Here is a 14,154-nt window from a genome sequence, read left to right as displayed (position 1 = left end):
TTTTTTAAAAGGTTCATCATGAATAATTTTATAATAGTACATTATGCAATGAGCCTATAATGGTAGTAATTAAGACGCAAGTATGTTTGTTTATGAAACGAGCGCAAGCGAGTTTAATAATTTTCATACAAGAGTCTTAATTACCATTATAGGAAAGTTTCATACGACTTTTTATGCTCGACCATATTTCTAACTTGAAATTATTCAAAAGTATTCATGTTATGGTTATGTGAGTAGCTAACTGACCTGAATTGTGAGATGTGCGCAGACGCGAAAGTATTGATTTTTTCTGAGGCCGAATGTCATTGACCTTGATATAACGTAGAGAATAAGATGAACATTAGTCTTGATATAACCTGGAAATTGATTTAGAATTGAAAAACGAGATGACAAATTGAATTTATTTGAATATTATTTACAATTAACGCTAATTATTATAGTAACAACATAACCTTCTGCGACAGTATTGGATTTCCAGCCTCCGTGACTTTTCGTTAGTTGTCTTTCGATTGCATATCCGAGAATAATAATCGATACTTGCGCTTTTATAATACTACAATGGTGATTCCTCATTGGCTGAACAACTGAACTATAATGAATAGGTGTACTTTAATGAGGTGCATTAAAGGGCTACTACCAGGTGTATAATTACTACATTTCGGCATGGTCGAGCATAAATTTCTTTTTTAAAAGGTTCAATTTTAAAATACTTAAAATTTGGAAAACGATTTGTAATTTTATTACAGTCTTGGGCCGAAACTAGCACCATGTTTAAGAGCTGCACTTGTATGACATTTAGGCACAATCAATGGGAAAGTAGACTTTTGTCTTCGAGTACGATATTCATGTTGATTAGATTAAAATCATTAGCAAAAATTACTGGAATGATCTTCGTATCATACACAACTGCAGTAGAGAATACAGCTGTGAGGCAGCTTCTGTTTATGTTTTCAGGAATTTGATCCAAAAAACAAGGTGGGGTCCAAGTACTCAAGAATCAGCTACTCTAACCCTACATTACTGGCATACTCACAGCCGGGACTGACTGCAGCCGATATGTCGCTCCCGTGGGTATGCTTGCTGCAGCGCTGCTCGGCGCTATGGCAGCTCCCGGTGTCGAGGGAGCCGGCCCCACACGCAGCAGCTGGTACTGCCCATTCTCAGTCTTCAGGAGCAAGTGACCTTGTGTGCCAGGCTGAAGACCTTGTAGAGTCTGCAGTGTTATTTGCTGTAACAGAGTGATGCACTGTTGCCAACTACTCCAGGATTGCATATTTTGTTTTTCAAGCTATGGTCTATAGATACATGGGTTCTCTCAAAACAGCTCAGTTTATTATCAAGGCATGGAGATATACAAGATCCACAGACCACGATCAACAAAACATAAAATATGCTACGATTTGAACAGAAAAATAAGACACCGACATCAATGTCAACTACATCAATTCAGCAATTCTTAAGGAACCAGCAAATAATCCTTGACATTAGGTTAATAGAAAACAAATTGGATAACGTCATTAAAGACAAATTGAGGACCTGAATTCTAAAACGCGCAAACTCTTGGTGCTTTCTAAAACTAATTACATGGACATAAAATGGTTTAGAATTCAGATGGTTTCTCAGGAGGCCAATAAATTTGACAAAGAACAAGTATTACAGTGTTTTCAACCTATAACATCATACTCTAAGACATACAATATCAAATAGGGTGGGTTACAGTAATTTGGGTATAAACAAACAGCTCTTTTAAGTTTAGAAATCTATGGCCTGTTACTTTGATCAAATTTTCCAGTCAGTTTTCTATATGTTAACACTGAGATCTTCTAGAACAATTCTATTGCACTTTCAAGTATGTTCGCCTCTTCTTATCACAACAATAACCCTAAGTTTAACTATACTCAATTTACCTCATGGATGGAGAAATATGAGTAGTAATAGTTTGTATTGTTGAAGTAAAACATACCTTAAAGTCCTTATAAAATCAAATTATCCCAACCATAGCCTAGTGTATGTGTCCTAGAATTGAATGTAGAGATTAGGTAAGCATTTAAAATTAATAATTAGACCTAACAAGACAAAAAATTTCAGCCAATACTTAAGTTCTTGATAAGGCTTATTTTGTAAACTTAAAATATCTTAATGCTGTAAGCTGTGTGTGTCCCCTTAGGGATTGGGAGAATTCCAAATTGGAAGGCAACGATGTGAACCATATGACTACTCACGATACGTGAGAGTAACAGACGAAGCTTAAAAGATCGAAATTACTGTTGAAAGGTTCAATTCGACAAGAACACGTGGGAAATGGGGAGGACGAGTTAAGATAGCTGAAAAGGGAAAGAAAGTGAGCAGAAAAGAGGTAAAAATTCTGAAGAAAAAATGCAGGGAGCAGGGAAAGGGAATGGAGAACGTATCAGGTAATGTAATGTAAAGGAATAAATCCTTAAATGTTATGTGATGTCACTGACTGAAAAGTAAATACATTTATTCAACTAAAGATTAATAATTTTTGTTTTGTAATTACAGTATTAAATTATAAACTTTTATTGAATTGTTATTGTACTGTATTTTAGTAGAAAATATTGTAGTTATAAACAGTATAATTTCTTATGGGGCAGAAGTTTGGCCATCACGAAGAACAAAATCAAAATTATTTGCTACAGGAATGAATTTTTGGCATACAGCAGCTCGTATATCCAGAAGAGATATACGAGGGGGATCCAGGAAATAACGACCGTTCGCGCATACCCGCCGCGCAGCTGACTCCCCTTCCTTGTTTGAAGGTCAACTGGCTTCCTTAACATGTGTTCTCATAATGTTGTGAGTACTGGTTGCAACAAGTCGCCATTGTGCATTTTGTGTTACTTCAAAATAAACGATGCGATTGATAATCCTGCCGACTGTGAGGTGAGGAGTGTGATTCGATTTTTGAATGCCCGACATTTGAAACCTGCAGAAATTTACCGGCAATTAAAGAAGTGTATGGTGATACTGTAATGAAAGAAATGTGAGAAAATGGTGCGAAATGCTCAACAATGGGTGAACAAATGTCCACAATGAAACTCGACCCAGACGCCCATCACTCATCACAGAAGACCTGAAGACTAAAGTGAACGACAGAATCTTACAAGACAGGCGCACATCACTCGACGAATTGCATATTGCCTTTCCTGACATTTCTCGTTCTTTGCTTGGTGAAATTGTGTCGCAACATCTTGGCTACCACAAAATCTGTGCACGATGGGTTCCACGGCAACTGAGTGACCAACACAAAACTCAAAGAATGGCCTCAGCATTGACATTCTTGATGCGATATCACACAGCTGGAGACGCCTTCCTTGATCAATTTGTGACTGGTGATGAGACCTGGGTGTCTCACAACACCCCAGAGACCAAGCGCCAATCACGTCAGTGGCATCATCCCTCATCACCCAAGAAACCGAGAAAATTCAAACAGACTCTCTCAACACAAAAAGTCATGGCTACTGTCTTTTGGGATCGCAAAGGTGTTTTTTTGCTGGATTTCATGCCGAAAGGCACTACGATCAATGCAAATCGTTATTGTGAGACTTTATGAAAACTACGGCGAGCCATCCAAAACAAGAGGCGAGGAATGCTTTCGAGAGGAATTGTGCTTCTTCACGACAACACCCGCCCGCACACTGCTGCTTCAACTCGAGAATTGCTGGATCAATTCAGTTGGGAAATCTTTGATCATCCGCCCTATAGTCCAGACCTTGCTCCTAGCGATTTTCACCTTTTCACTAAGCTGAAAGACTTTCTGGGTGGTACGCGTTTTGGAAGTGATGAAGAGTTGAAGAAGACAGTGAACACCTGGCTTAATGAACTGGCGGCAGAGGAGTATAACACGGGAATTCTAAAGCTAGTGAACAGATACGACAAATGTTTAAATGTAGGTGGTGATTATGTAGAGAAGTAAAGGAAGCTTCAGTTATGTAACAGACTTTATTTTTTCAAATATATATATTTTTTTAATTATTACAACAAAACGGTCGTTATTTCCTGGATCCCCCTCGTAATTAAAAATACGATCATCAGACAACAAATGAATACAGATAGCAAAATTTTGGACTATATTAGACTGAAACAGTTACAATGGTATGGCCATATAAAACGGATGGAAGAGCAACAACTACAGTGAAGCACGCTGGATATATACCTCAAGAAGGGTACAAGGGACGAAGACGAAAACAACTAGAGGGGGTGGCATGAGGCACTACACTATAGTCGGGACGCTGTTATTCCCGGCGTGACTCCTCCTCTTTGCTTACGTCTTAGGAAGTGAAGGCTCTATAAAGTCTAGGTAGGTAGTATCGTTCACCATTTTTGTTCTTTCGTTGCCGAGCTACCAGACGAGGAATCTATTTGGCGCACTGTTAAACATTATCATGCCGTAGCTCTTATGATAATAAATCAAACGCACTGTAATTCAGCAAATAATTGAGCGGCAAATAGCGTCCTCATGTGATTTTTGCGAACGCCAACGAAAGAGCCAAAACGGGGGGCGATTATATTAAGTATTTATCGAGCGTTAAGAAATGAATAACGTCTTCATCAGCGAATCACAAGACGCACACGTTTAAATGTAGCCGACCTGCAACGCGATTGGCTGCCGGAAATAAGAGCGACGGGACTATAGAACTACATCTGGACTGTTAGTGGAACAACAAAAGACTGGAAATGGACTATCGTTGAAACAACCGATTACAGACAGACAGACAGATAATACAAAATTGTTATTTATAGTAACTGCCCCCGAACACGAGCTAGTTCAGGCAGGTGTGCACTTGTTATTCTGACTATTAATTATTTTGCATTGTAGTATGTAGCAATGAAATACAATATTAGTTTAAACAAGTAAACAAGTACTTGTTAGATAAAAAAAATGATAGACTGCCATAGGCAAAGTCCCCTTCGGAAGACATCGGTTGATTTCTTACACGTGAACGAATTTCTCGTGCAAGACTTCGCTCTGTTTCTCCTCCGTTCTGTTTGTTGCTTTTTCTGTCTGTTTATAGAATTATACATCACGTAATCTATAACGAAGATATATTCAAGGAGTAAATCAGGTGTAAAATAAACACTCTATCCCTAGTCGTGTGAACCAGGCGCTGCCCGAAGTGGACTTACGACAAATCCACGCTACATGAGATCGGTCATTTTTTATATCCAAGACTGTACACTTTCAACATACAGTAGAGTGCAAATTAATCCGAACAACGTAATTACTTATGCAAAAACACTCAAACGGGATAAAAAAAAAAGGATCTAAGACATACCTCAGTAATCTATGTGGCCTGCCTTGTTCCTAATAACAGCTCTGAGACGATTTGGCATGGATTCCACTAATTTCCCACAAATATTCTTCATTTCTTCATCGCGAAACCATACACCAATGAGGGCAGAAATCATCTTCTCCTTTGTAGAACAATCCATTTTTTGCATTCTTCTTTTGCAAATTGACCACAAGTTCTCAATGGGGTTGATGTCGGGTGAGTTGCCTGGCCAGAGGAGTACCTGAATATTCTTCTTGTTGAAGAATTCTGTAGTTTTTCGAGACGTATGGCATGGTGCCAGGTCTTCTTGGAACACACCTCTGCCATCCGGAAATGATTTTTGTAGCTGGAGTACGATTCTGGTTTCCAATAAGTGAATATATTTGTCAGAATTCATCATTCCCTTGATAGGTATTAATGCGCCAGGCCCTTCATGTGTAAAACAACCCCAAAACATTACTTTAGGGGGGTATTTGGGTGCTTGTTGGAGATGAGCTGCTGTTACTTTTTCGGATCCTTTCCGTACGTAAGAAACACGGTGGCCATGGACCTCGAAATGAGACTCATCGGAAAAAAGAACATTCTTCCAGTCATTCACTGTCCAGTGCTGATGTAATTTTGCCCACATTAAGCATTTTTTGCACACAACAGGAGTTAGCAGTTGCTTCTTAATAGGCTTACGAGCCCTTCGTCCAGCTTCCAAAAGCCTACGCCACACTGTTGTGACGTGAATATTCGCCCCGGTGGTAGCCATTAACTCGCGGGTTAAGTCGACAGCAGTTAGTGTAGGATTTAATTTACTTTTCCTGACAATTAAACGATCATCTGCAGGTGAAGTCTTACTTTTCCGGCCACAGTTTCCTTTTTTGTGGGGTGTGATGGATCCAGTCTCCCTGTATCGTTTTATGATCGAATTAACAGTAGCCAAACCGATGTGACATTCTGCAGCAATTTGCCTCTGTGTCATAGAAGAATGCTCTGCTAATGTTATAATTTTAGACCGTTTTCGTGGAGTTGTATCCATTTGTGAAGACGACAGAATGTACACAGGATTGCAGTATTAAGTCTCCAACACAACTGAAATGCTTATAAGTACAAAACGACAGGCAAAATGTCACATATTATAAAAAAAAATAATGACAGACCTTCAACAATGGAATTACACGTACTACAGATGTCAATTAAAGCGGTATGAGCAGCTGTGAGGCCAACAATGACAGAAAATGTAAAAATATGTCGTGTTCGGATTAATTTGCACGCTACTGTACCTCGTAAAATGTCAACAAAAGCAGCTAGTTTGCTTCAAGAAAATTATGCAAAACGTTGGCGGGAGGACATCTGACACCATATTGTAAAACAGTGTGCAGCTTACGCAGCTAGAAAAACTAGCCAAGACAAGCGAACTGTGAACTGACAGATTCATTCTACACATAGTGCAGTGTGGACATTACTTGTAATTAGAATTACATTGTTCTACTTAATTCTACACGTTGTGAATTGTCATTGTTGCTGTGTTGTGTGCAATAACCATTGTTGTCGAGTGTGTGTGGTAAATAAATTAAAAAAAGTCACAATATTCTTTGTCAGTATTTTGAATGAGAACAGCCTGAGGTGAGATTAAAAATCTGGATAAATGTCTGTCTCCACCTTGTCTTGGTGGCTGATATGTTTAATATTTTATGCTCGACCATGCCGAAATATAGCAATTATACACCTGGTAGCAGACCTTTAACGCATGTCATTAAAGTACACCTACTCATTAAAGGTCAGGTCTTTCAGCCAATGACGACTCAGGTTACAACTGTTCAGCCAATGACAGGTCAGCTTTCTACCGTTATAAAACCGTAAGTATCGATTATTCTCGGATATGCAAATCGAAAGAGAATTAGCGAAAATTCACGGAGGCTGGAAATCCAATACTGTCGCAGAAGGTTATGTTCTGTTACTATAATAATTAGCGTTAATTGTAAATAATATTCAAATAAATTCAATTTGCCATCTCGTTTTTCAATGTCTAATTTAATTTCAATGTTATCTCTGTAGGTTCTTATGGCCTAGCAAGGTCAATGTGGACATCTGTTCCTCGGAAAAAATCAATACTTTCGCGTCTGCGCACATCTCACAACATACGGGACATTGCTCAAAAATTAATAATATCAAGTTAGAAATATGGTCGAGCATAAAAAGTCGTATGAAACTCGCCTATAATGGTAATTAAGAAGCTCGTATGAAAATTATGAAACTCGCTTGCGCTCGTTTCATAAATATCCATACTCACTTCTTAATTACCTTCATTATAGGCTCGTTGCATAATGTACTATAAAATGTAGTTATTTAAAATCAATTTCTTAATGCTTGTTATTAAAGCATTTTACAATTTTTAATTTCATTGTAATTGTTAGTTTTCAATATATATGCATTTACACTGCAAATGTATAGTGTAAATGCAACCGTTAGATTAAAGTTTATAATATTACAATTTGTAATGTTGTATTGCCTGCGATCATTAACACTTAATCTCAGGACCCTCTAAAATTCTATCTCAACGTTATTCAGACAAAAAAACGTCGTTGGTACAGACTAGGAATTGAAACCTCTCTCTTCTGCACAATACGCAGTTTTAGCGTCTGGGCTATTGAGACGACACGAAATCCTTCCTTTCCTAGAGTCGAGTGGGTTATTTTACGACGCTTTATCAACATCTAAGGTTGTTTAGCGTCTGAATGTGATGAAGGTGATAATGCCGGTGAAATGAGTCCAGGGTCCAGCACCGAAAGTTACCCAGCATTTGTTCATATTGGGTTGAGGGAAAACCATTTTTTTTTTTTTTCAGCTTTTGAAGTGAATTTCGGAACGACGCTAGCAACAAACCAAATAGCCTGAATTTAAATCACTCAAATATTCGTTATCTTGTGTATCAGTGCTCTGGTCTCTGATCATGCGCAGTGCCTTACATCTGAGACTTTGGGATATTCCATCGTCTCATTCCTTTTTTGGGGAACTGTACCTGTTTCTACTAGAGACTTCAACGCAAGTTGGATGTAAAACTTCTATACCTCTTGGATTATCATCTGCGCTTCTCTTACTGAAAAGGGCAACTCTGGGAGGGAAATACTGGCACCAATTCATTTTAGACACTTTTCTTTGTTTTAAAAATGCTAATGGAGGAGGAATTTACTGTAATATTGGGCAAACTGATCAAATGTTAATAGCATATTACGTTTATCCATTTTAAATGTACAACCACTTCAGTATAATACAATCTCGACTCTAACACATCTCCTGCAAATCGTCGATCCCGACGAACGTGCGAACGATGGTGATTCCGTCTTCTATGTGTCCCGCATTCTGCGATCTTTCTGCACACACAATATTCTTCCTGCTGAATACTTGTCTATTGAATCAAAATTCAATTCACGCTGGGATTGGTAACAAAACAGAAGTTTTCGGAACAGTGCAGAATCAATGATGAAAAAATTAGTGGGATATTCCGTGCTTCCCACATAAAAAACATGCGTGTTGTGAGGCTCGAACCCGCAACCTTACCATTATCGGCTCCGTGCCTGAATCAAGTGACCTATTACCAGGTAAACTATTCTCATTAGCACTTACGATCTGATTACTCTGCTGTGTACGGATTCGACTGTGGATCTGTGGGACTGCATATCTTCGTATGGTGACTCACCTATGTATGCAGTGTATGTGTGTGATGTCCTACCAACTTGGTGAAAAAATTTACCCGTTGAAGGTACAATTTAACATTCAACAACAATTGATCAAAAGGACAAGGTTCGATCCCTGTTAGCTGCTGTGATATTAATGTCACAATAGATTTTCTCCTGGTACTTAAGTATGCCTTGTTATTGTCCCTATAGTTTAAGTGGTCGTTCATTACATGACTAACTCCAAATAAATATTGAAACGGCTTAAATTATGATCCCCGAGACCAATCTAAAACAGATATATTCGGCGCTGCGCAAGAGTTTCTGCACACAACACAAAATACTACTACAGTATTTTCAACCATTACACAGAGTAGTCCACACACTCACGGACAGGAGAACGCGAATTCGATTATGCGCACTGTTCAAAACATACAGAGGTGAGCCTGCCTGGAGAGAAATAAAAAATAGGTTGCAACCGCCAAATTATTCTTCAAGGAACGACCACTCATATAAATTGAGGGAAAGAAGACAGAGGACGGACACTGGAAAGTTTTCTTTTCTCAATCGTACTATCAGGGACTGGAATGCTTTACCTGCAGACTTACTAAAGGCTTTACCAACAACCAAAAACGTATTTAAAAATAGGCTTAAGGACTTTCCTAATAGATGACAATTATACACAGTATTTAAAGGGTCTAATTGATATTTTGTTATTGAAGTGTTCTATCAGTGAAGAATTATGTTGTGTCAATGAAGTGTGTTGTGTCAGTGAAGTGTGTTGAGTAAGTGAAACGTGTTCCTGTCAGTGAAGCTTTATAGTTTATAGTGGCAGTGCAAAGATTTTGAACAGTGAAATGTTTTTGAAGTGTTAGTGAAATCAGGATAGAATCAGTGAAATGTGTCGTAGTTCCAGTGCAGTGAGTGAGTTGACAGTGAAATGAGTGTAGTGTTGAAAGGTACTTGTGCAGATATGAACATATCATACTCGTGGGTTTTAGTTCGAACATAGGTTTAAGGTACAAATTAGATTTACTTTAAATGTTATTTTAACCGATCGTGCTTCATTTAATTTAGGATGTTCCCTGTTGTTGTTGCTGTTATTATTATTATTATTATTATTATTATTATTATTATTATTATTATTATTATTATTATTATTACTTATTATTGTTAGTATTAATTATTAGTATTATTATTAATTGTATTTTTTTATTAATTGTGTTTATTATTGTCTTTATTGAGTGTAATTAGTTACCACTGCCACCGGGTATATACCCATTGCAGTGTGAATAAATACATACATACACCTGTGGAGTAAAGGCTGTTTCACAATAAACCGGGAACGGAAACGAGAACGAGAACGGAAATAATCCATACTAATAATAAATCTGTAGTCGAAATTTTTCTGGTAATTTTCGATTTTCCAAAAATAATTGGTCCTAACACATATAATTAACCACCCTGAAACCGAAAATAGCTTTTTTTGAAAGTTTTGTTTGTATGTCTGTCTGTATGTTTGTTACCTTTTCACGCGATAATGGCTGAACGGATTTCGATGAAAATTGGAATATAAATTAAGTTCATTGTAACTTAGATTTTAGGCTATATGGCATTCAAATATATTATTTAAAGGGGGGTTATAAGGGGGCCTGAATTAAATAAATCGAAATATCTCGCTTATTATTGATTTTTGTGAAAAATGTTACATAACAAAAGTTTCTTTAAAAATAATTTCCGATAAGTTTTATTCCTTGAAAAATTTTGATAGGACTGATATTTAATGAGATAAATGAGTTTTAAAATTAAAATAACTGCCATCTAAGGCCGTGTAATGAATGAAAAAACAAATGACTTCGTCTATAAGGAGCCTTGGACAGCAACAATCGAAAGCTATGAAACATAGCCTACAGAGAATGTTTCTGTGTTTGTATGAAGTAATATCGGAAGCTAAATTAACCTATTTGTATAATTAATTATTATTTCACCACTGGAAAGTGTAGTTTCTCTAGATGGACATAATGCTATAATGTTATTACAGTAACTTCTGATATATAATATATGTAATGTAATATTCTATAATATAATTTAAGTTATTTGAAGGGTTCAGAACCATAGTGGGCCAAACGCCATTTACTGAATACGTAGAAAACAAGGGTTAAAAAAAGTTATTACCATAATTCAATGGAAACCTATAACAAGTAAAATAAAGTATACACATTAAATCTAAATGATGTCAATGTTCATTAAGCTATGGTTGCATGTAATAAAAATTAGAAACATTTTAAAGGAATTGTCATTGCACCAATGAGTGGTCTCTGGACCAAAATGATCGCATTTTAATTATTTGGATGCAATTTAAATTAAGTAACATATTAAACGATTTATCCTTCTATCAAACACGAATGTTCCCTGGATCAAATGTCCTATTTTAATTATGTAATTACTTTATATTTATTTCTAACGGGTGCAGCGGAGCTAGTGTTGAAATAAATGTATTTAAATGTGAGCATTCACAATAGTAAAAACATGTATTTTAACAATATTTCCGTTCTCGTTCTCGTTTCCGTTCCCGGTTTATTGTGAACCAGCCTTAACAGTCAGCGCGTCTGGCCGCGAAACCAGGTGGCTCGGGTTCGAATCTCGGTCGGGACAAGTTACCTGGTTGAGGTTTTTTCCGAGGTTTTCCCTCAACCCAATACGAGCAAATGCTGGGTAACTTTCGGTGCTGGACCCCGGATTCATTTCACCGGTATTATCACCTTCATTTCATTCAGACGCTAAATAACCTAGATGTTGATACAGGGTCGTAAAATAACCCAATAAAATAAAAATAAAATTATACAGAGTGAGGCACGTAAAACTACCATCTTATTCAATATCTCCTGACCTCTAATATTACTGACATCGACCACTGTTTTCGCTAGATTTATGGGCACGTGATCTCACAAATTAGCCTACAGGGAATGAACATAGAGGTGACACGGAATCGCCTATCTCGACAATGTTAAACTACGCCTCTCGTACATAAGGAACTTTTTCTCGAAATCGGTTGAAGCTAGACAGCTGATCTTGACCCCAAGACTGAGTTTTGAAATTTTTACAATTTTAATAAGATTTATTTCATTTTTTAACTGTTTGTTAGATGTATTGCGAACAAGGTTTGAGCTCAATCGAACTGCTAGCTTCGAAGTTAATTTTATTTTAATTATGCAAATTAACAATGCAATCAAAATGTTGCAAGCATATTACATTCAAATACAGCAAATTCATTTTTTTTTCGTATGTACCCTGATTCACGGACAATATTTGAACACTGAGAAATTCATGATATCTAGTTTAGTTGAAGCACAATAAATTTTTTAAAATTAGACTTTCATTTATTCATATTTTTTATTTATATAATAATTTATTTAGCTTCCAATTATCAAAAATTAAAAAGTCTTAACGTTATATCTTTGATAACATATGCATGTACACATACGAATATTTTCATTCAGTTTGGTGAAAACTGCATGCGCACGGAGCATTTTCAATATAAAAAATGTAGCTTCGAGAAAAAGGCAAATTTGTGAAAAGAGACATATGGGGCAGGCCTGTATAAAAATCGCTCCTGAAGCTCAAAGAAGACGTAGTTCCCGAGGTATATTTTCGTACAAAAAACCGAAAAATGATATTTTTTACTTTTTTTTTTTTTTTTTTTTGTAAAAACTCAGTCCTAATGTCCCTTATGTTGAAACATAGACCTACTTTTTTTCTTTAATTTATTTCCTTATTCAGAAATATTTTTCCCCATTAATATGTATTTTTTTACGATTTTCATAACATTACTCTGCATAACATCTCCCAAATTGAACAAATTAAAAAAATATCGTTTCAATATAAATAAAACATCCAAATAAATTCTTGAAAATTTCAGCTTTATAAATCAAATAAAAATTGAGAAATGATTCCTTCAGAGTGGAAAAACAAAACTTACGGAAAAAGAGCATTAAAATACATATGAAGAGTTCGCCGGAAAAACGATGAATGTCACATTTCTGTTAAGGATTAGATAATGATCTAATTGAGTCTGTAACTGCAAGATGTAGAGCTGTTTCTATAGAAAATAAAGGAAAGAATTACTGTATTCGTGGTGATAATTCTCCTTTTTTACAATTTTTCATAAGAACAACTTTAAATTTCGTAGTGATCCATGAATTAGATGATGACATCAACCTTAAGAAAACTGTGACATTCATCGTTTTTCCCGCGAACTCTTCATATACTACATCCACTCCTTAGAAAAACAATAAATTAACAAGGATATAACTTTAGTGTAATCATATGTGATATATCATTTTAAAGAGAAAAATAAAAAATCATAATTTTCCACCCAAATTCTATAAACTTTTGAAAAATTAGCGTTAAGGGTAAAACTTGTATAGGCCTACCTACCTGTTGTTAGAAAATCGAAAAATTAAAATGTATTGTCATATAATGGAATATGCAATTTTAAAGACTGAAAACCAAATAATAAAATGGAGAAATAAAAGATAATTCAAAATGTTCACCCAAAACCCAATTCCATTCCTCCTTAAACAGAAAACAGACTATTTTCAGCACATTGTGTTCTTTAGGGGAGAGGTACACTATTGGTCTACAAAAATTTAGTGAAATTCATTTTTTTTTATGTCTCAGCTACTACAAAAACTAAAAGGACAAAACTCTTCATGCTTAATATACATACATTTCACTTTATAAAATATTACACAGAATATTAAAATAGCTAATAGTTACCTGTAAAAATAATATCAAATTAGCTTAATTTTTTTACAACCGGAAAGCATTTACATAATAAAATCTGCAATTAAACATCTGCATGATTTGAATAATTTCAAGGGAAAAATTGTTCCGGGGCCGGGTATCGATCCCGGGACCTCTGGTTGAACGTACCAGCGCTCTGCCAACTGAGCTACCCGGGAACTCCACCCGACACCGTCTCAACTTTTCCCTTTATATCCACACAACTCGCGTGGGCTGACGAAACGCCAGAGACCCACATCGAGTGCACACAATCTCTGTGTGACTTGGAATTGTGGTTTTCTGTCAACGTACACAGTGACGTATATATTATGCAAATCTAGTCTTTCAGGTGAAGCTCCCTGTAAAGCAGATTCGAATAATTTCAAGGGAACAATTGTGCATGATTCTTTTAC

The 14,154-nt window shown here is 36.3% G+C and overlaps 1 protein-coding gene across 3 annotated transcripts in view; it reads right to left on the bottom strand.

The window, feature by feature from the left end:
• LOC138713080 (transcription initiation factor TFIID subunit 4-like) overlaps positions 1-14,154 on the bottom strand; it is an 87,250-nt gene that overhangs the window by 60,128 nt on the left and 12,968 nt on the right. For all 3 annotated transcript variants that reach the window (XM_069844830.1, XM_069844828.1, XM_069844829.1), the window contains exon 2: positions 1,034-1,228. In XM_069844830.1, coding sequence (XP_069700931.1) covers positions 1,034-1,228 — 195 coding nt within the window. The remainder of the gene's footprint in view (positions 1-1,033; positions 1,229-14,154) is intronic.

Source organism: Periplaneta americana, chromosome 14 (assembly GCF_040183065.1).
Source record: "Periplaneta americana isolate PAMFEO1 chromosome 14, P.americana_PAMFEO1_priV1, whole genome shotgun sequence".
Classification (NCBI taxonomy): domain Eukaryota; kingdom Metazoa; phylum Arthropoda; class Insecta; order Blattodea; family Blattidae; genus Periplaneta; species Periplaneta americana.
The sequence above is the reverse complement of the archived record's forward strand: the minus strand, read 5'-3'. Positions and strand labels throughout refer to the sequence as shown.